This window comes from Pseudorca crassidens, chromosome 9 (genome assembly GCF_039906515.1).
Source record: "Pseudorca crassidens isolate mPseCra1 chromosome 9, mPseCra1.hap1, whole genome shotgun sequence".
NCBI lineage: Eukaryota > Metazoa > Chordata > Mammalia > Artiodactyla > Delphinidae > Pseudorca > Pseudorca crassidens.
Window position 1 is genome coordinate 102,251,600 of NC_090304.1, and position 23,907 is coordinate 102,275,506.

The 23,907-nt window shown below is 54.0% G+C and overlaps 2 protein-coding genes across 4 annotated transcripts in view; both read left to right on the forward strand.

Moving 5' to 3' along the window:
* Positions 1–20,948, forward strand: part of DCPS (decapping enzyme, scavenger) — a 35,530-nt gene extending 14,582 nt beyond the window's left edge. The window contains exons 3-8 of one of the 2 annotated variants that reach the window (XR_010946349.1): positions 8,012–8,157; positions 14,013–14,126; positions 16,413–16,523; positions 18,379–18,666; positions 18,772–18,881; positions 19,122–20,948. Coding sequence is in view for 1 of the 2 variants with exons in the window: in XM_067751545.1 (XP_067607646.1) it covers positions 8,012–8,157; positions 14,013–14,126; positions 16,413–16,523; positions 18,379–18,645 (638 nt within the window). In the remaining variant the exon portion in view is untranslated. Of the gene's footprint in view, positions 1–8,011; positions 8,158–14,012; positions 14,127–16,412; positions 16,524–18,378; positions 18,740–18,771; positions 18,882–19,121 lie in introns of those variants that run through there. The other variant, XM_067751545.1, reaches the window with a different exon arrangement.
* ST3GAL4 (ST3 beta-galactoside alpha-2,3-sialyltransferase 4) overlaps positions 18,795–23,907 on the forward strand; it is a 40,558-nt gene continuing 35,445 nt past the window's right edge. The window contains exon 1 of one of the 2 annotated variants that reach the window (XM_067751535.1): positions 18,795–18,881. The gene's annotated coding sequence lies outside the window, so the exon portion shown is untranslated. The remainder of the gene's footprint in view (positions 18,882–23,907) is intronic. The other variant, XM_067751537.1, reaches the window with a different exon arrangement.

Here is a 23,907-nt window from a genome sequence, read left to right on the forward strand (position 1 = left end):
TTGCTGACAGCTGTTTACGTGTCTCCAGGAGGGGCTGGAACTAATCGCGTCTCTCCCATCTGATAGGGCTGCTTTTTGGAGAAAGTGGCTGCAGTACAGGTTTGTTAGGAGAAGGCCTGGAAGAGGAAGGCCCTGTAGCAGGGAAAGCACTATTGCATAGAGGAGTCAGACTTCTTAGGTTTAATCTCAGCCCCACCACTTCACTAGTTGTATGACCTTGGGTAAGTTACTAACCTCCCTGGGCTTCAGTTTTAAGGGGTGGCTTATTTTTCTGTTTTTAATATATTTGTCATGAAGTGATCCATATTTGTTTTAGAAAATGTAATGAATACCCAAAAAAACTAATTTTAAAAATTACAGTTACACACATCTCCACTGCCCAGAGATAACGTCCCATCTTGGAATATGTCCTGAATTTCGGACTTCTTTCTGTGTGTGCTTATGTATATGCAGTTGTACACGCACACACATCCGTAAAGTGGCATACATTCTGTTCTGTAGACTGTACTGTGAGGGCCCAACACGTGTCAGGTGCTGTTTCCGGCACAGTACACCCAGTGTGCAAAACAGAGTCTTTGCTCTCAAGGAGCTGATGTCCAGTTGGAGGAGAGGAACCGTAAATAACAAATAGGTCAAGAGTCAGTAAACGGCTAAGAAGAAAAATAAAGCATTAGAAGGGAGACAGAAGGACAGGGACCTGGGCTCCAGTTAAAAGGGGCCAGTTCAAGTGCCCACCTGTTTCCTTTAAAACCCTCACGAGAAATGGCATGAAAGGACTTCCCTTTAAAGAAAATTAACCCATAAAGACTAGAGGGAGAGGAGACAAACCAAGGAAGCGAAGGGAGGAGGAACTGACGTGGCAGGTTTGAGGGGGGAAACCTGAGCCAGCCGAGGGGAATCTGAGCCTCGGCTGCCAAAATCCTCTTTCCCGCTTCACAGGACTGGTAACTGCTCCTTCCAGAGATGGATCTAGAGATTCTAGGTGCCGGTGAGGGTGCGGTGATGGTACCAAAACGTAGAAGGTTAAGTGGAAGTCAGCACGTTTAGTGTTGAGATGACCCCTGGCCACCTTCCCTCCAGCCACCTGCTTCTCTTCCTCATCGCTCAGAATGCTGCCTGCCAGGTTCCTACCTCCACATAGGAAACTGGAAGAATCATGTGGGGAATCTGACCAGCCCAAGAGAAAAGACTTAAGTTCTCGAGGGCTCCATCATGCAAAGGAGTAGCCCGATGATCCTAAAAGGAGGCTCCAGGTGAGCGCTCGTGTGTCCGCAGGCTTGCCGCCAGCGACTCAGTGCTCTACTCTTAACATATGAGTGAGTGGACAAACCAGGTGGCAGACTTTTGAGTAATGCCTCAGTTAAAAAAGAAAGGACAAGGAAAAGGAAGGAAAAGAAAGAGACGGAGGAGACAGAAACTACGCAGGGAGAAGGAATTTTCAAAGACTATCATTAATCTCAGAGAGAAATTATGGTATATAGAAAGCAAAAGAACAAGATACTATCAATAAGGAAGTTTTTTTTAAAGCTCTTAGAAATTAAAAATACAGCAGAAATGGGACTTCCCTGGTGGTCCAGCGGGTAAGACTCCACGCTCCTAATGCAGGGGGCCTGGGTTTGATCCCTGGTCAGGGAACTAGATCCTGCACGCCACAACTAAAGATCCCATGTGCCGCAACTAAGACCTCATTGCAGCCAAATAAATAAATATTTTTAAAAATGCAGCAGAAATGAAAACAGAAGAGAAGATGAAACATTCCTGAAAAGTAGAGCAGAAAGACATAGAGCTGGAAAATGGGAGAGAAAAAAAACTACAAGATGAATCAAAGAAGTTAAATATGCAAGTAGTGTTCCAGAAGGAAAGGGCAGAGAAAATGGGGAGGAAAATAATCAAAGAAATGAGTCCCAGGACTGAAGAACATGATTTTCAAGATTGAAGGGGCCTGACACTTACCCAGCTCTATGGAGGAAAATAAACCCGCTCCAAGACCCATCAACACCATCAGGACACGGGGGACAGCGGGGAAAAAACCGGTGAGTACAAAGGTTTGGGGATCAGAATGACCTCAGGCTTCTTAGCAGCATTGCAGTCTAGACGGTCACAGAGCAGTGCTTTCAGACTTGGAGGGTCATTGCTATCCATCCTAGAATTCTTTAGCCAAGCGCTTAATTAAGTGCGACAGTAGAATAAAGACATTTTCAGGTGTTCCAAGTCTCTAAATGTATCTCCCTTGCGCCATATCTCTGGACGCATCTTGAGTTTGTACTTTAATGCCGTGGTTTTTTTTTTTTTATTTCTTTATTATTTTTGGCGGTGTTGGGTCTTCGTTGCTGTGCGCAGGCTTTCTCTAGTTGCGGCAAGAGGGGGCTACTCTTCGTTGCAGTGCACGGGCTTCTCTTGTTGTGGAGCACCAGCTCTAGAGCCCGCGGGCTTCAGTAGCTGAGGCCCGTGGGCTCAGTAGTTGTGGCTCGTGGGCTCTAGAGCGCAGGCTCAGTAGTTGTGGCGCACAGGCTTAGTTGCTCTGTGGCCTGTGGGATCTACCCAGACCAGGGCTCAAACCCGTGTCCCCTGCATTGGCAGGCAGATTCTTAACCACTGCGCCACCAGGGAAGCCCAGGGCCGTGGTTCCTGATGTATGGTCCTTGGCCCGGCGGCAGCAGCTGCATCTGGGGACTTGTTAGAAATGCAGATTCTTGGATCGCACCCCAGGCGTCCTGAGTCAGGTGGTTCTGATGCACACTGAAGCTTGAGAAGCACTGCTTCAGTAAAATGAGGACATACATGTGAAAGAGGAAGATAATGGATCCGGGAAACAAGGTACCCAGCACAAGAGAGGGGGCGAGGGCAGTGCTCGGAGCTCCCAGGCCACAGCTCTGCGCGGGGCACCCGCAGGCTCCGTGAACACACTGTTGTTCTTGTGCCTGATGAGTTGTAACATCAAGAGGAGATTTTTATAAAAAGGGAAGTGGATGTGGGGATGAATTAGTGACAAGTTTATAGAAAAGAAAACAAAAAAGTAAATACTAACTCTGTATACCAAAAATTGTGCTGAAAAGGAAAAACAGTCATAGTGTACTCTTCAGCAGTAGACAGCATTTACATCATCATAATGATATTGATGTTGAGTACTGATTTACCCAAAATTGTGATCTGGTTGTGTTGTGAGGATGGGGTAGAAAGAGCGTGTGTGCACATGCGTACTCGCGCTCTTTTGGTATAGAGTTGGTGAAAAAGCTAAATCCTTACCTTCCATAATGGGAGGTTAATGAATAATAATAAAACTGAAAAATCAAGGTGGAACGAGTTATAAAAATGTTTGTAATTTGGAACTATGGAAGTATGAAAGCAAGGAAATGGCCGGAAGAGTTGAAAATGGTACTCAGAAAGGAGCAGAAAACATAAAAACAAGCTTTGTTTGACTTTTAACCTATGTGCAAACACACCTTAAACTAAAAATAAAAGCAAAGTTTGAAGAAGCATGACGAATAGGAAGCCCTTTTAAGGAATGTCAAGGATGCTCTCAATAGGTTGTGAACATTCTTGAGGTGTTGGTTTTGGAGTTGATTTTTTTAAGAATGCCAGGAGGAGGGCAGGGTCAGGAAGTCCCTTGTTGCTTCTGTAGCTACTGGGAGAAGCTTCTGGGCTGGGAGGTTCCAGGTACTTCTCATCCTGGGTAGGTGGCCCCTTAAGTCAACTTGCTAAACGGGTTGGCAGAGAGGGCGCCAGGCGGAGGGTGAAGCCACGTCTGCTGACCTGCGCGGCTGGTACGTGGTGCCGAGGCTGATGCCCAGCGCTGAGCCTCAGCTTCCTCGTGTGTGACGCGGGGACCAAAGTCATACCCGTCTCACACTGGCTGTGGGGAGTGAGTGGGTACATATGCATGCAGGGCTTAGGACAGTGCCTGGCACCTCCACTGGCAGTTAGCACCCAGGGTCTAGAGAGTACCAACACGTTTTTATTTAACTCTATATTTCGAAAAAATTTTTCAACCTTACAGAAGGGCTGTAAGAATAGTACAAAGAACTCCCTTAAAAAGCCCTTCACCTCTTGTTAACATTTGACCACGTTTCCTTTTTCTCTCTCCACATACACATATAATAATATTTTGTTACTATTCGCTCTGTTATTGAAAAGTAAGTTGCAGACGTGGTAGCCCCTCAGTGCTGAGCACGCCAGTGTGTGTCTCCTAGGAACCAGAGTAAAATGATCAATTTTGGGAACTTCCACATTTATACAAAGCCATTATGTGTGTGGAGACCATTATTAAATCTTGCCAGTGTTTCAGTACCCCCTTTCAAGCAGGAATCTCCCGCACACCCCCGTCCTGCCCTCGTCCAGGATCCAGTCCAGTCCCTAGCGCCCTGTAAGCTGGAGCAGTCCCTCAGCCCTAACTCTGACACTTGGGAAGCGCTGTGAAGCCACTTGTTCCGTAGAGCGTCCCTGGGTTTGGGAGGAGGATGTTGCCTCGCGATTGGATGCAGGCTATGCGCTTTGGCGGGCACACCACGGCACAGCCCAGGAGGCCCAGGGCGTCCGTTCATCCCGTGAGGAGTGATGTTCACTCCAGTCACTTTGTGTCCGCCTCTGTAATTAATAAGTAATCTCTGAGGAGATGTTTTTGAGGCCCTGAGTGCATGTCCTCTTCCCCGACGTATTTTCACCCGATGGTTTGAGCATTTATCGGGCATTGACTCCCGCCCAGATTCCTCGTGAAGCTCAGTTGCAGGTCATTTGGATAAACACCAGAGTTTGCTTTTGGCTGCCAGTGAGAAACTCAGCATTGGGAAATATATTGACCTTTTTTTTTTTTTTTCCAGAGAGGTTTTATTCCATTTGGGACAAGAAATGCTCTTCCTGGGTTTAAGGTCTAAAAAGGCCAGATTCATTTTTTCATTTGTTCAGTATTTGTTGAGTACCTGCTGTATACCAGGCGCTCTTCCAGGTGCTGGGGATAAAATGATAAAACAAAATTTTAAGGTAGACAAAAATCCCTGTCCTCCAGGGGAGTCCGTCTAACGGGGGAATCAGACAGTAAATATGTCCTCCATCGTCAGGCAGTGAGGGGTGAAGGAGGCAGGGTGTGGGGAGGTAAGGGGTGCCTCTCTAGTCGGGCCGTCTGGGAGCTGGCCTTTGGACGGAGGCCTGAGGGAATGAGACGGGGCAGCAGGTGTGAGGCCTAGAGGTGGGAGTCGGTGGGGAGTGTAAGGGGGTCTCTGTGGCTGGGGCAGAGACGGCCGGGGGAGAGTGGCGGTCAGTGGGCTTGGAGCAGGGCCTGGGCGAGACTGGAGGGGCATCCCCACCCTGATGCCAGCAGCGAGGATCTAACCGAGGCCAGGCGAGGGGTGACTGGCTCTGGCAGGGCTCAGAGTGCAGCAAGGTGCGCCTCCTCCAGGCAGGCGGGTCTCAGGAAAGGAAACAGGACGGCAGAAAGTGAGCAGTTGGAAAGTGCCTTTTTTTTTTTGCGGTACGCGGGCCTCTCCCTGCTGTGGCCTCTCCCCTTGCGGAGCATAGGCTCCTGACACGCAGGCTCAGCGGCCATGGCTCACGGGCCCAGCCGCTACACGGCATGTGGGATCTTCCCGGACCGGGGCACGAACCCACGTCCCCTGCATCGGCAGGCGGACTCTCAACCACTGCGCCACCAGGGAAGCCCCGGAAAGTGCCTTTTTAGTTTTCCCTGCTGCTGGGGGGAGGGCAGGAGGGGCCACTTCCCAGGGCTCTGCGGCGGGGGCGGTCTGTGGCCAGCCTTGGCAGGCGGGCAAGCCCATCGGCCCCGTGGCTTTCCAGTCTGGAGCGGCCAGGGGCCCCCAGGCCGGGAGCCCAGGGCTGCGTGTGCATTGCCAGTGGGGCCGGGCTCTTCTCTAGGTTGTCCCAGCCCGTCTCCCCACCCGGAGGGAGCGCCTTTCTCCGCCTGCCCTGCCCAGGCGACACAAGGAGAGTAAGAGCCAGCATTGGAGGAGCACTTTTCCATGGGGGTGCAGGTGGAGGGCAGCTTCTAGAGGTTTCCCACCTGCTGCTCACTGGCTTCTCACGTGCCCAAGGTTCCACAGCCAGGATTTGAACCCAGGCTGATTGTTGCCAGCATCTCGTCCTTCCCCAGCAGGCTGCACTGCAAGGGCCAAGGTGCTGACATTCCCTCTATTTCAGCAGTCTCCTGTCTCCTGAGAGCTTGGTGTGCTTGACCTTTGATCTCTGGCCTGTGACCCTGGGCTGTTAGAGTGTGGTGGGAGTGAGAAGTGCCCAGAGGATTGCGAGGAGACTTTGTGCCTCCCGTTCCAGGTCAGATCCAGAGATTCCTAGGAAGCGGGGTGACGTTTATTTAGCGCTTACGTGGGTCCAGTTGACATGCCTTGTTTAACGATAACAACGACTCTCTGTCAATTAGATTTTATGAGCACCATAAATAGATGAGGAAGCTGAGATTCAAAGATTAAATAACGCCCAAGGTGGCACAGCCAGGAAGGGGAGAGTCGTATGCCAGCCTGTGTCTCCATGCTGCGCTGCTCTGCTTGCTAGAGCTGACGGGCCAGGGGCCTCTGGTTCTACCAGGCATCACGCTCTTGGCATTGCGCCTTTGGACGCCCGCACTCAGCTGCTGGAAGACGATATGGGCCTTCAGGCAGAGGTGGAAAGAGCAGGCTTCAGGGCAGGAAGACCATGGTTCCAGTCCTGTCTCTGCCCCATCCCACAGCGTGGTGTCGAATGAGTCTGGAATCCCTGTGAACTCTTTTTACCCACCTGTGAAATGAGCATGAAAATCGCCTATGTCCTCAGACCTAGGTTGGTAGTTCTGGGTATGTAGGTGAGTCTGAGCATTTCCTGGAGTGTCCGATGCCCCTGCTGGGCCGCTCCTCTCAGGGACCTCTCTGGGAGAGCACATGTGAATCTAGAGTCAGGGAGGACTTGGGTCCTTTGAGAAACATCCCAACTGATTTTAAGACAACATTTTCCTTCCCTGCTTTTAAGATCTATGTTGAAGATGTTGTAGCAGATGTTAAGAGAAACAGGAAAAAGGACTCAACCAAAACCGGGTGGTGTTTTACTAGGACCCTAGCCTAGAGTCTCTTTAGGGACACTGCCAGGTTTCCTTGTGATGGAAACGGTGGTTCTCAACTGGGGGCAGTTTTATCCCCCAGGGGCACTTGGCAATGTCTGGAGGCGTTTATGGTTGTCACAACTGGAGAGAGGGTTTAACTAGCATCCCGGTAGAAACCTGCAATGCTGCTAAACGGCCTGCAATGCACGGGACAGCCCCACAGCAAAGAATGATCTAGGTGGAAATGTTGACGGTGCCAAAGTCAAGACTGGGTAACCCTGGGTTGAAAATAGCCAGTATTTATTATGTGTTAGACATTGTTGTTCTAAGAGCTCCACAGGTATTAACTTGCTAATCCTCCCAACCCTATGACATACGAGCTATTATCACCCTCAGCTGACAGATGGAGAAGTAGGGGCACAGGGAGGGTAAACACCTGGACTGGGGCAGGGGTCCCAAGTGAGGAGCAGGCAGAGCCAGGACTTGGACCCTGATGGTCCAGCCCCAGAGTCTGCGCCTTCAGCCACTGTTGTGCTGCACTGCTCTGCGTTAAGGAAGCCGCTTGGCTTTTTTTTTTGGCCACTCTGCGCAGCATGTGGGATCTTAGTTCCCCGAACCCGTGCGCCCTGCAGTGGAGGCGCGGAGTCTTAACCACAGAAACGTTTTATTCCTGTGCCTAGAAAATAAGAGGGAAGGGCTAGGGTTAAGGGTGATGAGGGGCCTAGTGACCCATCAGTGAAAACCGTACATTTTCCAGATTCCGAGTGTGGTTCAGGTCATGAATTTAATGGCACGAGGCACCTCGTGGGAGTGGGTCGTGGGTGAACATAACTTCTTAGTCTTTGGCTCCCTTCACTGGGGAATCAAAGAGAGACCGGGCCCATCCTTTCCGTGGTGCCTGTCAGGGTCAGAGTGTGGCAGGACCGTGTGGAGAGAGTGGCTGACTGTGGCCCGGGCTGTGTTGTGTCATTGCAGACGTGAAGACAACCGTGGTTTACCCTGCCACAGAGAAACACCTGCAAAAATACCTGCACCGGGACCTCCGCCTGGTCCGGGAGACGGGCGACGATTACAAGAACATCACCTTACCGCACCTGGAGTCCCAGAGCCTCAGCATCCAGGTACTGGCCGCCACGGCCTGGGCCAGCCCCGCGGGTCAGATTCGGAGTGCTCTCCCCACGGCCAGTGTATCTTCTCAAGCATCTGTCGAGGTGGTACCAGGGTCCAGCGCTCTCCCACAGCACAGGCCACGGGACACAGCAGAGAGTACAGCGGCGCCCCTGCCTTCACGGAGCTTACCTCCTTGTTCAGGTGTCGGCGCGTGAATATATAAGTAACCACACAAAACATGAGATTGTGAGTGCTGTGGAGAAGAATAAGCAGGATAGATGGCATAGACAGTGCCGGGCTGAGGCTGTCGCTGTTTCATAGAGGATAGTCACCTTCGTTGATAAGGGAATTGACAGCGGTCTTGGGCATGCCGCTGAGGCACTCGGGGATCTCAGAGCAGTCCAGTTCGTGGAAACAATTTCTAAGTACTCTACAGTAGCCTTGATACGGTCTCAGAATGGCTTGCCCTGGCCGGGGGTCTGTGAACGGTAAAGACGGGTGCTGGTTAGGCCTCCTCATCCAGACTCTTATCCCTGGTTTCACCCACAGCAAACCAGCCTCCGGGAGCTGAGTCACAGGGTAGAAACCCCCTTCCCTTGCTGCCCTGCATCCATTGCAGGGGGCAGGCGCGGGGGTTGGCGCAGGGCCTCTTCTCCCAGGGCGATGGCCATGGGTTGGGAGCGTCTTCGAAGTGTCTGCAGCAACTGGGCCAGGTGCAAGGCCATTTCGCTAAGACATCCGACTTCTTGGGTCTGTGCCCAGCACCAGCCAGAGCCTCTGCCTGGAATTGGTCCCACGTGCACGCTCAGAGATAATGTGGTGCATCAGGCGTTCTCCTGTAGAGTGTCTCTACACACTCCACCCGAGATGCAGGCTGCGGTGGTGTGGGACGTAGTGTGGGAAGCTCACAGCCGTTTGTCCCAGAGGAGGGAGGGTGTCCTGTCTGTGGGGTCTCGGGAGGTGGATTGTGCCTGGGAGGAGGAAGGACAGGAGGTTGACAGGGCTTGCAGGGGGTCCCCTGGGGAAGACCCAACCCAGCTGTTAGCCGTGGTCCCCTGCACATTATTTGCACAAGGCTCCTCTAACTCACAGTGGCTTGATTTTTTCCTTTTTTTTAAAGAAGTCCCAGCACTTGCTCTGTCTTCTAGGTAGAAGGGAAATATGTCTCCATCTTCCTAGACTGTGTCTAAGATTGCGGGGGGATGTCCTGGAATGTGTGTTCTGCTGCACTGGTTGCACGTATGTGGGATTCAAGAGAGGAAGCCTGTAATACAGCTGGTATGAGTCGTATATATACCTTCTTATAGACCATTATGCAGATCCTCTTGGGAAATAATAACCCCTCTGCTCTACCAACTTCTGCTTGACATGAGCATTCATGTATTCTTTTTTTTTTTTTTGGCCACACTGCATGGCTTGTGAGATCTTAGTACCCCAACCAGGGATCGAACCCAGGCACACAGCAGTGAAAGCGCCAAGTCCTAACCACTGGACTGCCAGGGAATTTCCCATGTATTCTTTCTCGGCTGTTTCTAGCAAGTTTACAAGCACCCAGCTTAATTGGCAATAGTCATTGTATTTATTGAGCATCCCCTATGTACCAGGCCCTGTGCTAGGCTCTGGAGGGTCACCAAGATAAACACTGATAACGTCCCCACGGTCTTGTAAGGAAGATAGGCATGCAACCTGGTAACTGCAGTATAATGGGATGAGCACTTTGACGGTCTATACACGAGGTACAGTATCGACACAGAAGGGGAGTGATCAGCCCAGACAGTGGGGGGCTTCACAGGGGAGAGGATCCTCCAGTTGGGTCTTAAAGGACAAAGAGAAGTTTGCCAGCTGGAAGAGGCAGACAGGGCATTCCAGGCAGAGGGCCGAGCACGTATAGGGGCACAGAGGACTGGACCCATTTGATGCATTTTGGGAACGGGCAGGAGAAGGCAGGTGGGGGCCACAGAGGGGCTTGTGCACTTTGTCCAGGAGACCAGGAGTTCCCACACCTTGCTGCTCGTCAGGATGGCCTGGTTAGATGTTTTTAAATACAGAGCACAGGGCCCTCCTCCATATCTACTGAGTCAGAATGGAGCTGGGAGTAGAGCTGGGAAATCCGCATTTAAAAAAATCTTTTTGTTCTAATGATCGTCAGATTTGTGGGCGATTGCCAAAGCGATGAGCGTCCTGTTAAAGGTTTGAAGCATGTGGGTAACGTGATCAGATTTAAAGAGTCATTTGGAAGTTGTGAGAGTAGAAGAAGGAGGAAGACTGAACCGAGGCAGAGGCGGCGGGGAGCTTCCCTTGCGATTAAGGCGTAGACGTGGGTGATTTGGAGCAGTGAGGGAAGGGCCTGGGCTGAGTCCAGGGGTAGCTTGGGCGATGAATGGTACAGAGTCGGATTGTTAGCCAGCACGGGGGCGTGGGCAGCGGAGTGGTTTGCGTGGAGGACGGTGAGTTAGTTTGTCACTTCTTGGAACTCGCGAGGTGACAGAACAGCGACTGTCCTGAGCATTTTACAGGCATCGCATCTTCACAGCAGGCCTTTGGAGACTGGCTTCAAAGCCAGGCGGTCTGGCCCCAGCGTCTGTGCTCTAAGCCAACTACCCTATTTGGCTGCTCAAATTTGAGGTGCTTGTAATTTCCCAGTAAAAAAAATGCGGTGGGGTGTCTGCATCTGGAGCCTTGGAGGCTGATTTGTGAGTCATCTGATCAGGGCTTCTGCGTCGGCCCAGGGTTTGGACTCTAGTCCTGCCGCCCCGCAGCCTCGCGATCTCATCCTTCATTTCTGAGTCCCAGTCTCCTTGTCTGGAAAATGTGACCGACGGCACCTCCCTCCTGGGGTCCCAGTGGAAGTTGAGAGCCGTGCCACATATCATGTGCCTGCTGCCATTTCCAGCACAGAAAAGGCGCCAGAGTGGTGGCCGCCGTTGCCCACACAGGTAGCCGTTCCAGGGAGGACGGGAGAGTGTGGGGCTGAGACGCAGGCAGGGGAGGGGCGGCTGGAGGAGAGGGGCCAGCAAAAAAGAGCAGGAGGATAGTGAAGAGGGGGCTCGGGGAGAGGGGCTCCTGGGTCAGTTGCCAGTGTCACCTACAGGAAAGAAGTCGTGCCGGGTGCGTCCAGAAGCGGCCAGCACCCCCATATCGTCTGCGGGGCCGAGGCTCCCGGGCTTGCTTTCCCAGCGTGTTACTCTCCGTTACGTCACCCCTATGATTCATGTGGACTTTGTTCCCTGGCTTTCCTCCCTCTCTCATCTGGGCTGAGACATCCTGTATATTCAGACCTCTCCCGGCTCTCCCAGAGGCCTTACCCACGTGGCCTGCAGCCTGGGCTCTGGGGCCGGACTCTGGGTCGGAATGTGTGAACTTGGGTGAACTTCCTTGCACCTACCTCTTCCTTCCCTGCAATATGGGGACCCCGACAGTGCCCACCTTACGGGCTTGCCGCACAGGGTGGTCCCGTGAGATAGGCTCATCACAGCACACCTTCCCAGCCCTCACGTGCCCTTCCGGCCCCACACGTGGTCCCCTCGGCGCACCTCCTTTGCTCTCGTCCGCTTTCTTTTTTGCCTTTCCACAGTCGGTCTTGTAGCCTCGGGCAAGCCCAGCCTGACCTCCCCTTGGAGCCTTCCCAGTGCCTTCCCTGTTCTCCGTTGCCTCCCTGGGCAGGGCTCTGTGTTGGGCACTTTCACACGCATTTTCTCACTTACAGTTCGCACCACAACCCTCACTTGGGGGTGTTATTAGATCCTCTTGAGGAAGGAGGAAACCAAGGCTTAGAGAGATGAAATCACTTTTTTTTTTTTTTAAGATGCTAGTTCTTTATGTATTTATTTATTTTGGGCTGCGTTGGGTCTTCGTTGCTGTATGCGGGCTTTTCTCTAGCTGTGGGGAGCGGGGGCCTTCGTTGCGGTGCGTGGGCTTCTTAGTGCGGTGGCTTCTCTTGTTGCGGAGCACGGGCTCTAGGCGCGCGGGCTCAGTAGTTGTGGCTCGCAGGCTCTAGAGCGCAGGCTCAGTAGTTGTGGCGCACGGGCTTAGCTGCTCCACGGCATGTGGGATCTTCCCGGACCAGGGCTTGAACCCGTGTCCCCTGCATTGGCAGGCGGATTCTTAACCACTGTGCCACCAGGGAAGTCCCAGATGAAGTCACTTTGCCAGCGTGCAGCTAGTTAGTGGTGGAAGTGAGAGATGAGCCCAGTCTTGTTGGGCTCCAGAGTCTGTTCATTCTCTCCCAGACGACATGTTGTTGCTTTCCAGGCGGAGGCAGAGCTGCTTATCTGTGGGCAAAAGCAGGGCCCCAGGGAGGCTGGGCCACACCAGGGCTCTCCACGCAGGGACACCATCCCCTCCCTCCCATTTATTTTTGGGAAGTTTCAGGTCAGGATCCAGCTGGCTTTTTTTCTCCAGTAGCACATTCTTAGAGAGAGTTCCAGTCAGAGAGGACATTCTGACTGGAATGTCCCTCCCTGGAATGTTCTCCACCTGCTGGGCTGTGCATCGCTCTGGCCTCAGTGCTGCATGAGGAAGCCACTGCTGGGCGGCCCCCCGACTCCACCCAACAAGTGGCACTGCCAGGCTCTTCTTGACCATATTGTGACCGGGCTGTGGGTCTTACCAGGGGGTCTGGGAGGCCCAGATTGTCCCAGGCAGGTTTTCTCTGCCTCCTCGCTCTGCATCTCAGACAGTTGCACTTGGCCTTGGCTCTGCTGGCTGACAGCAGAGGATGTGGACTCGGCGGGGCATGGGGGAGGATGTGTGTAGCCCTGGCCCTCACTGACACTGCTGCACCAGCGTTCCTGGTGGTGGGCAGAGGAGCCCTCCGCTGGCCTGGCCGTGTTGGCGCCCTGGCCTCCCATCCACCGCTCGGGCAGCTTAAGGCCCTTCGTGACTGCGGGGCAGAAGGGGCAGCCGTATGAGCCCAGCTCCTGCCCTCTCTGTGGCTCTCCAGCAGGGTTCGCTCTCGGATTTCAGGCACAGAGTTCACTGGCCTGGAAGGAAGTCGTGTTGGCAAAGGGCTCTCAGACCTCTGGGGAAGTGGAGAAGAGCCGGGGCTGGGGGGTTGGATCCCCGTGAGAACAGGGGCCTTCTTATCTTAACCTCCCTGCAGGCTGGCTTCTTCAGAGAGGCCTCCAGGACCTTAATGGTAAAGTGATGCCCTTGGGATTCACACAGCGCCCAAGGAAGGGTCCTCTGAAGACTGTTGACAGCAGCTAATCAAAGGGCGTGAGAGAGCTGGCAGCCTGGGGTTAACAGGAAAGGTCTGTGTAATCGCCTCTCCACGTGGCGTTTGTTCCGCTTTGTCATGAAGGGTGCATGTCAGCTGGGTCCCCAGGTGGGGCAGCGGTGCTAACCCCAGCCCTCACAAGGATCCCAGCAGGCTGAGAAACCCAGCACACTAACTTCTAGAACCTGAGCCTTTCCCCACCCTGGTGTGTAGCGGACTTCCTCTGCAGAAGAAACTCACAGCCTGACTCTCTGCCCGTGGTCCTGAATAAAGTGGGACAGGGCCCGCCCATGGGACGCTTTTCCCGTGTCCTGTGGGCAGTGGAAGGGGCGGCTACAGACCGGGCCTGTGAGGCCAGAGCAGAGCACGTGCACAGTGCCGGCCAGGAACCGCCTGAAGAGATGGCCCTGTCTGAGTTGCCGTGACCCCTGTGGGGATGGCTGTAGTCGGAGAGGGGAGGTCCCTTCCGGACCCCCAAGAGTAGCTCCCCGGAACAGGACAGCCTCAGTGTCGGTCCCCCGAGCATAGTGGCCCTTTCAGACTTGGCTGTCCTTCCTGGGGAGGCCTGAGAGCCTACCTGGCCCACTGTGGGGTGTCTCTCAGGGAAAATGACTGGTCTGTGAACCCCCTCTCTCCCCTTCCTTCCAGTGGGTGTACAATATTCTCGACAGGAAGGCTGAAGCCGACCGGATTGTTTTTGAGAATCCAGACCCCTCTGATGGCTTTGTCCTCATCCCTGACCTCAAGTGGAACCAGCAGCAGGTAAGGGATTTCGTGCTGGGCCTCTCTGGTCTCTGAGTGCCCTGCTCCAGGCCGCTGGGCCTCCTTAATCCTGCCCTTCCTCCTCATGTTGCTCGCTCTCTCTAAGCAGATTATAATTAACCAAAGGGGAGGCCTGAGTTCTCTGCAGTGGGAGCACCTAAAACAAATGTTTACACTTTAATGGGCCAGTTAAAGCCTCTTTCTGGCTCACCTCCCACCCTGGGGGTGAGGATGGGGCAGTGTTTGCATCCATGACCTCGCGGGCTGTTCCTTTACCAGCCAAGCTGGGGAGCTGCACCCTCACTTCCAGGAGCACCTGGAGCCCTGAGGTGGACGGTTCACCCTCTCCCCGCGCCCTGGATACCGGCAGATCCAGGCAGGCCCATGGTCTGCAACACTGGCCGGCAGAAAGTAGGGTGACCGACCCAAGGAGTCCCCTGCACTACCCAAGCCACAGAGGAGGCCTCCGGTGGCCCAGGGCCACCCCCCTCCTCCAAGCCTCTCAGCTCTGCTGCCTGGCCCCCTAGCGGCCCCTGCCCTGACCTTCTTGAGAGCAGCTTTCCCGGGAGCCGTCTTCACTCACACTGCCACTCCTGTCCTCTGCAGCCTCTGGCCGCCTTCTCTCCTCCTTCCTCACCTCACTGTGAGGCCCATCACCGGTATCTCTGGGCCGGGGCCCTTTGGCTGCCTGCAGGAAATGCAGGGTCACGTCTGATCCCAAAGAATGGGTTTGTTTTCCTTCCCTCGCCCATCCCGTGAGCTGATACCCATCACAGCCTTCATGCTTCACTCGATGCCAGTGGAGCAGAGAGGTGTGATTTCATGTCATGTTTAGGATTCATCAGCAGATACCATCTAAAATAAATGCTACTGTTATTTGGAAGTCCTGTGACAGTGACACGTGGAACAGCTGAAGACACCCACAGACATGCACACACACTCCAGGTTCAAGCAGTTTTATTTCCTACTTCTCCTTGGGCCCCTAGCTAGTGCGAGAGTCCTGGACACAGGCCATGAGAAGGAAGAGCCCAGAAGGGACTTGTAGGCAAAACGGAGGCCTGGGTGGGCACAGCTTAGCCATCTGCCGGGAGGTTCCCACTGGGCTCATCTGTAGCAGGTCTGGGGCAGAAAGCCTGGATTCTTACGGCCCTGGAGGAGAAGAATGTGTATGGCATGGAGAGACTGTTGGCATGAAGAGGCACAGTTGGACATCCCGCACCATATGGAAAATGTCATTCTAAGTTTTTAAGTTGGGGCCCTTGGGGATTTGGTTGGGTGACTCATGGTCCCCAGATTATCTTACTGAGGAATCTCGCAGCTCACATTGCAGGGCTGAGGGCTGCTGGGTTCTCTCCATGCCTTGGCCCTTGGAGCCCTGGTGTCTGGGGCTTGCCTTGCACGAGGATGTGAAACTGGCCAAGGCCAGGGTTTGGGTAAGCAGGGACGGCTGGGAGGGTTTTCTGGGCAAGAGGAAGAGTCCGTTTGCTCTTCTCTGGCTCAAGACCTTGTTGGCCTTGGGTCTCAGGACTGTTGTGAACTCCAGGTCCTCAGCAAGGCAGTGTTCAGGACGGATGGCAGGAAGGGCCGTCTGTGAGCCCTGTGAGATAGGGGAAGGGAGGAGAGGGTGAAGCCGTGGTGGAGCTCACTGCCCCGCTGGCCTGAGGCTCCCTTCAGCCCCCCACATGCCTCTTCACTTCCTCGCCTGCCTCTGATTCCAGGCACATGGAGTTGTTTACTCTCCCACTTAGATGCCCTAGACTTTCTTGCCTCTGAGCCTTTGCTTTCCTCTACCTCAATGCCCTTTCTCCAAACCCTACCTCTTCTTCAAGACCCGGGTGCCCTGCCTTCTCTTCTAGGAAGCCTCTCGGGATCCCCCTAGCTAGTCTGTCCTTCTTCCTCCTGCACTCGTATCACCTTATGTCTTACAGCAGTTACTTCTGTGCATGCGATTAGACCATAAGAGTTGTGCTTGGCATTTTCTTGAACCTCCTTCCCGCCGCTCATTCCCCAGCAGCTGTGAGTACGTAAATACTCTCATGTGGTATTTTTAGCAGGAAGAATAAACAGAAGCTCTGCCCCTTAGACTGTCCCACTCACCTGGCCACGAGGACGCCCACGTTGCCTGGGGGTTGGTCCTGCCACGGGGTCCCTGGGATTGGCTGTGGCGGACACTGCAGGCCTTGGGGTGTGGGTGCTCTCTGGTTTCTGGGCGGAATTCCGGGATCGGCAGCCTCCCCGGCCCTGTCCCCTGCTGAGCCCGGTTTACCCCTGCCTGTCTCCGCACAGCTCGATGACCTGTATCTGATTGCCATCTGCCATCGCCGGGACATCAAGTCGCTTCGGGACCTCACCCCAGAGCACCTGCCACTGCTCAGGAACATCCTCCAGGAGGGGCAGGTGAGCTGCCGGGGCCGAATCTATGCCGGAGCCCAGGGCAGTTACACTCCAGTTCCATTGCGTTCCTGGGCCCCTTTCCTCACCCCTTCCAGAAGTCTGTCTCGTGAAAAGGGCTCCTCTCTGAATGCCCGTGCAGTGGCCCATGAAGGCTTTTAGGGGGCCTCACGAGGCCCCTGTTCCTGGTCCTGCCCTGCCCTCTAGCTCTACTCTTAGCCCCCTTGCCTCACCCGACACGGGCTTCCTCAGCTCGGGTTCCCGCTTTTGCTCCCTGCCTGTGTCCAGCAGGTCACGTCTGGGATGCCCTCCCATCCCGGGGTTACTGCCCCGCTCACGACAGCCACATCATACCAGACGTGTTTCTCGGGTAGATGGTGCACGACCTGACGTGTGTCTGTGTCCCCTCATCTACCCTGAGGGAAGAGACTGCATCCTCTAGCACCTGGCATTCTGGGATACTTTCTCTCTGGGAGATTTGCTGAATCGAATGAAATTAAAGAGTTGCTAAAAGGAGCCCTGGGGGCGAGGGGAGATGGGGGAAGAGAGTCTCGAGTCTTGGGTCCTGGTCCTGGTTCTGACGCTTTGACCTTAGCCCACTGGATGACCTCAGGCAGGTCACTTCACCTCTCTGGGCCTCGGTGTCTGGAGGGGGTCCTTATTCCTTCTGATTCCATTATTCTGTGGGCTTGGTCTCGGCCTGAGACATTAGAAGATGCGGCCTCCATGGCAGGCCTGCTGTCACCAGGGTGCCCAGCGGGGAAGAGGCTCCCCCCACCAGGTCAGGTTCAACAAGAGCTGCTGAGGCTCTGCCGCAGACCTGAAGGAGGGGCTGTGCTTGGGGCCACGCTCCCTTCACCTGCGGCCCCTCCCTGTCCTGTGCCGACTGCCTTCTGCCCGCATGCCCACGTCACCATCCCCCTGGCTGCCTTTCTCTTTTCCCAGTAACTCGTTTCTCTGCTGAAACAGCCTCTGGACGCAGAGCCCCTGGGCGATGCTGGGCCAGCACTTGCGCCTGCCCTGGCAGTCCCGGCAGCACCCCCCAGGAAGCGCTTTGGGTGCCCTGGCCCTGGTGTCACCCTGCTGCCGAGATCCCTGGGGGAGCGCCAAATGCAGAGCAGAATGCAATCCCAGGGTGCACTCTGCGCAGCTGAGGCCCTGTCTCCCCCTCGCCGCCGCGGCCCCAGGGATTTGCCTACAGCGGAAATTAAGCCTCCTCTTAATTCCAAGCCCCGGGGGCTCCTGAGGGGTGTGGTAGAAGAAGCCCTACCCCTGAGCAAGGTTGGGGCAGGCAAAGGGAGCCAGGGCCGGAGGTGATGCTTTCCTCTTCCACCAGGGGCCCTGCAAGGATTTGATGATCCGATTATGACTCCCCGGTCTGTCCAGGGCAGCCCTGCTCGCGCCCCCTCCCCTATCCTTTCTCTGCCACCAAGCCCTTAGCTCTGCCGCAGCCCAGCTCCACTCTGCTCTATGCTGAAAGAGAAAACAGGGCCTCTTCCCACCTACTTGATGCTACAAGTCTGGTAAATCATCCAGGGCAGGATGGCCCCCACAGTCTTGGAAACCTGGGCCTGTCCTTAGCACCGAGACTTCCTAGAGGCCCAGTGGCAACTGTGAGGAAGCAGGTGTTTTACCAGGTTGGAGCGGGGAAGCCGGATCGAGGCCACCGTCCCCATCCTTGGGAGAAAGAGCCTCCGCTTTGCTGCTGTCACCTGCACTTGCTGACTCCCAAGAATGGAAGACAGGGATCCGAAGCCAACAGCGGGTGGAGAGGCTGGTCGGGGCCGTGGGCAGGAGGGGGTTCTGGCGCCGGTGTGTGGGCAGCAGGGTGAGCCTCCCCGACCCTCCCCTTTCTTGCCAGGAAGCCATCCTGCAGCGCTACCAGGTGGCGGGAGACCGCCTTCGCGTGTACCTGCACTACCTGCCCTCCTACTACCACCTGCACGTGCACTTCACTGCCCTGGGCTTCGAGGCCCCTGGTGCGGGCGTGGAGCGGGCCCACCTGCTGGCCGAGGTGATCGAGAACCTGGAGCAGGACCCCGAGCACTACGGCCGCCGCACCCTCACCTTTGCCCTCAGAGCTGATGACCCCCTCCTCGCGCTCTTGCAGGAGGCCCAGAGAAGCTGAGTCGGAGAAGAGCACTGATGTGTATGGGGCGGGGGGGTCGGTGGGGTGGTGGGAAGGGCAGCCGGATTTTAGCACCAAGTGAATTTTTTTTTTTTTTTAATATATTTTCTACTGGTTTCTTTCCAGCATGAGAATAAACTATCGGTCTCATTCGGTGTGGACCCACGGTGTGGCCTGCTGGGGAAGCGGAGTGGGCAGAACCTCCCACTCCGGAGGGGGAAGGTCTTAAGAAGGGGGTGAGTGTCTGGGGGTCAGCCCCAGCTGGCCCGGAGGGCTTGGGGCTTTCTGTAGGCCCCCGTGCACCCGTCCTGGCTGTCTTCACATCCGGAATCCAGCTGAGCCTCCCTCTGCTTTCACTCCTTCCTGCTCTGCCGCCACGGGGCGCTCTGCCTTCTTCCCACTTACTGTATCTCCACCTGTCTGGTGGGAGTAATCGATAGAGTCTTTCTGACAGTACTTCCTCTTTCTCTCCCCAGCATTGAGGTCACACTTCCCATGTGTGAGCCAATCCTGTTGATACACTGTTGTTGACAAGGATGGAGCATGGCCGCTCCTGGAAGTGGGAGGGCCTTAATAAGAGTCAGATGTTGCAAAGCCCAAGAAGCCTGCCTTTGCCTTGGCTTCTTGGTCAGGGAGTCCGTGGCCTTGAGTTTGTTATCTGGGCAGGAAGATACAGCAACTCGCAGGGAGCAGCCAGAAGATCAAATACAAACAGTGTCTCAACAGGGCAAAGTGACACGGTTGCAGTGGGGTCTGAAAGCCCTGAGGTTCTTGGATGCAAGGTATGACCAGCATCACAGAATAGAATAGAATGTCCATAGAGTCGCGAGGCCAGGAAGGGACTTCAGTGTCCAAGGCTATGGCCTGTAGGGAGCCATCAAGGGCTTATCTGGGAAGATGGCACCTACCACTGCTCCAGCAGAACAGGGACTCGGGTGCGGGCGTTGACGGCATGCAGTTAAACACAGGAGGCTCTCTTCCCAGCCCAGCGGACAGATGTATCACACTGCTGGAGAGGGGCTGGCGTTTGCTCCTTAGCATGGGGCTGTGGGTTACTGGGTCTCGTTTCCTCAGGACACACTCTCAGGGGAGACAGGATGTGTGTCCCGCAAAGTGAAAGGAGGAGGAAAGCTGAAGCAGACGAGGGGGTAGCTCTTACTCTGCATCCCCTGGACTGAGCGCCAGGAGACTGGAGTCAGAGCCGAGCGCCACTCATTTGTTCCTTGCGTGTTTATTTAACACATACTACAGGCCAAGCGCTGCCCTAGATAGTGGTAAATGGTCTCTTCCTGGTGTCCACCCGAGGCGTCCTGAGCCTATTTCTTTGTCAAGGGGAACGGGGATGAGGATCCACTACGGAGTGATGTGCTGGGTGATCGTAAACCAACAGGGCAAAGTGACATGGTTGTGGTGGAGTCCAAAGCTTTGACTCGCTGATGGACTCAAGCCAGACAGTGTCCTAAGCGCTGGGGATACAGAGATGACTAAAAAGAAGCTCCCGGCCTCCGGGCTAGTGGGCGGACAGACGGTCCTCAGCCCGAGGGATGCAGAATGAGAACCACCCCCTCCTCTGCCTTGGCTTTCCTCCTGCCTTCCCTTAGCAGAACCCAGCATCCCGCCGCCCCGGAGAGAGCGTCCTGAGCAAGACGAGCAGCGCCAGCCCCCTCTGGCAGCGTGGACGTCCTTGTGTGTTTAGCCGCGTGCCCTCGGTGTGCGCGCCTGTGTCCCTGCTCTCCTGGAGGTAGATGTCACCTTCCCAGATAAGTCCTGGAGGGCTCCCCACCGGCCACCAGGCCCCAGTTCTTGGCCGACTTTCTTCCCAGCGTGGTTGGGGAGGGAGGGGAGCAACTGGAGACAGGACTGCTGTTCCTCGGCTCCTCTCTGTTTGCCCAGAGGTTTCCTCATAGAGCAGAATTGCTGAGTGTTCTGTCAGCATTCCTTCAGGACACTGAGAAAAATAACATTTCAGGAGGAGTTGGGCAGTTAGCTCCACATTGCCTGACTCTGTTGGATACAGATCCTCAAATGGAGAAACAAATCAAGAAACGATTACGTACAAAGTAATATTTGAAAATGTTTCTCTTGTAATGCTTCTATTCCAAAATAGTTTAATGTATCTATTTTATTTCTGAATAGGCTGACGTGGGTCTGCTAACTCTGCCTTCTCAGAAAGGACTAAATCTTTATTCCAGACCCGTATATTGAACCCTAAAGTGGTCTTTCTTTTGTAAGAAGATGCTGATAATTAACAGTAGTTGTTTTTTAAAAATCCTCACTTAGCAAAATAAATGTTGGCAGCCCTGTGTTCGCTCCATATTCTTACTGAAATTACACTGGATTCCAAAGTCTCTATAAACTTGAAGTTACCAAGTTTTAACCACTTAAAAAATAAGCATGGACTACAGTGTTTCAGTTCAATCAACAAGGTTTTGAATATCGACCCTACTTTTTGTTTTTAGACAAGAATATGGAGCTAGAGCTCTCCTGGAGTTTACAATTTAGTGAGCCACGTAGACGTAATTACACAGTAACTCCATGGACACGAGTGCTTTGAGAAGACCCGGCGGGGGGGGGGCTGTGGCGGCTTATGCCGAGAGAAGCCAGACTTCCGGGCTGAAGCCTGAGAGCCGCGTGGCCAGCACAAGCCGAGGCCAGCAGGCAGGGAGACAGTGGCTCAGCGCGGCCGGGACCTAGAACTTGGCTTCTAGCATGGGGCACACACGTCCGGTAGTACCCTGACCAGTTTCTCCTTCAGGATCATGAGGAAGAAATGAAAGTCAAGGCGAAGGGGAAATTGCTTAGTGTTTGGAACCGCCTCCTTTGAGAGCCAGCATGGTCTGGTGACTCTGGCATAGAACCTGCACCATAACCAGATATGATCTCGGGCAAGTTATGTAACTGTCTGTAAGCTAGGAGTGATAGCGGTGCCTACCCCGAGGGGCTTTGTGAGGATTAAGTAAGAGGATTTTGTGGACATGGTAAGACCTATAAATGTTACCTGCCATTTTTCTACCGTGAGAAGGGCCTAAAGGACACAGCAGGTATATTGGGGTTAGATATTAAAAAGGACTTCCGGATTAGAAGGCAGTGAATCCTCAATTATGCACTGAAGTCATGGTAACCAAGAGACTTGAAGGCAAAAAGCAAGCCATAAACTCTCTGTGGTTAATTGATCATGGCCCCAAAAGAGACAAGGGCTGTGTGCAGTGGCTTCTCAGGGATCCCGTCCAGCCGACAGGTTCCTGGAGTGCATTTTAGCCTTCGCCTTACGGCAGGTTTCTAAGACTACAATAGTGATGTCCGCTGCTATTGAGAACCCTGGGAACAGCTCAGCTCCAGCGTCCAGCCATATAAATCTGATAAAAATAGGAGCTGAAACACCATCCCGGAGTTGCTATTTTTAAAAGCGTCTGAGATGCTGGATTGGGTTTATTTCTTCCTCAAACGGCATCTTGCTGTTCCCTCCTCCTGGTCGGCAGGATGCTAACGTGGCACATGTGAAGGACGGGAGCCAAAAGCCTGTGAGACACATGTGTCGAGGGCGCCACGCCTCCTACACACACCCCTGCCTGCCCGGGGGTGGGCCACAAGTCCAGGGCCTCCCAGCTCCAGATGCACCTGCCCCTCCCTCGCCCTTTGCTCCTCTGTCTCCTCCCTCTACTCCCTAGAGAGAGAGAAGCCCCCTGGTCGCCCTAGCAGAGTGTTGTCCGCCACCTCCTCCACAGCAGAGACAGAACCAGAGAGGTAAAGGGGGCGCTGAGGAGGTGGGAATGGAGGCAGCATGGCTTGGAAGGGGACCAGGACCCAGACCACTGACCCTCAGGGTGTCTTGATACGCCCTTGGCACAGCTGGTCTCCGACAGGAACAGTTTTAGGAGCCGAAGCCCCGCTTGTCCCACCACACTGCCTCTTGCTAAGCAAATCCCAGTGCCTTGTAGATGGGCAAGGGGGGCAGTGGAGCCGGGAGGGGCTCCAGGTGAAAAGTACCAGAATCCTTTCCTCCTGCCCCACAGATGATGTGGGTTCTAGGCAGCCAGCTAAGCATCTGGCTGTGCCATTAAGAAACTGGGGGAAAAGATTCTAAGCACAGGGCTTCCCTGGTGGCGCAGTGGTTGAGAGCCCGCCTGCCGATGCAGGGGACGCGGGTTCGTTCCCCGGTCCGGGAAGATCCCACGTGCCACGGAGCGGCTGGACCTGTGAGCCATGGCCGCTGAGCCTGTGCGTCCGGAGCCTGTGCTCTGCAACAGGAGAGGCCACAGCAGTGAGGCCCGCGTACCGCAAAAAAAAAAAAAAAAAATTCTAAGCACATTGTGGCCTAAGGGGAGGAGTCAGGATCTCAGTTAGCTTCTGGGCACCCAGTAACCAGGTCTGGGATAAGCTGGGGGAGGGGGAAGGGAGGAGATCTGAATACAGCTTACTGGTTCCGTGTGCATAATAAAAGCACGTACTTATACAGCACCTTGTACTGCCAGAGCAAATGTGTATCCATTTGAACTTACATCCCTTTGAATAAGCACAGTTATTTCCATTTTTTTCTAGTAAGAAAATTAAAGCTACTTAGTGACCGAGGCAGAGTTGGAAATCAGGTCTCCAGGAGCAAAATTTGGCCCTTCAGTTCTGTTTTCCCACAGAGTGAAGTTTACATGGCTCATAACAAGAACTGCCAACCATGTTTAGATCTAGTTCATTAAGGAGTTTGCAAAGTTTAGGAGCTGGGCTGATTCTCAGGTCAGCTCTGCCACACTCACCTAGTCGCTTTGGGTGATTGCTTACTCTCTGTGGGCCACTTTTCCCACCCACGTACCAGGGAGGCTATTCTCTCTTCCTCTAACCTTGACCCAGGCAGAGACTTTAGTCACTGTGCCAGACCTGGAGCTGATACACAATAAACATTTGTTGGATGAATGCTTGATTGACAAAGCCAAAGGCACTATTCAAGCATAATTTAGACACTGGGGAAATGTAGGAAAAACCTCTGCCCACGCAAGGTGGGACTTAGGATGGAGAGTCACCTGTGGAAGCACTTGAAGCCCTCTATCTTCACCCTGCCTTCTCCACTTTGCTTACGCAGGGTAGAGCTTCCTCTGTTATATGTTCTTAGCAGATAAACCCTCCAGTTTCCGCTGAAGTGAGCCTGAGCTGGCATTTCCGTGAACCCTCTTTGTCAGTTACGCACACCTTACACTTGGTCACATCCTGTCCTAACTTATTTTTTGTTTTTAACATCTTTATTGGAGTATAATAGCGTTACAATGGTGTGTT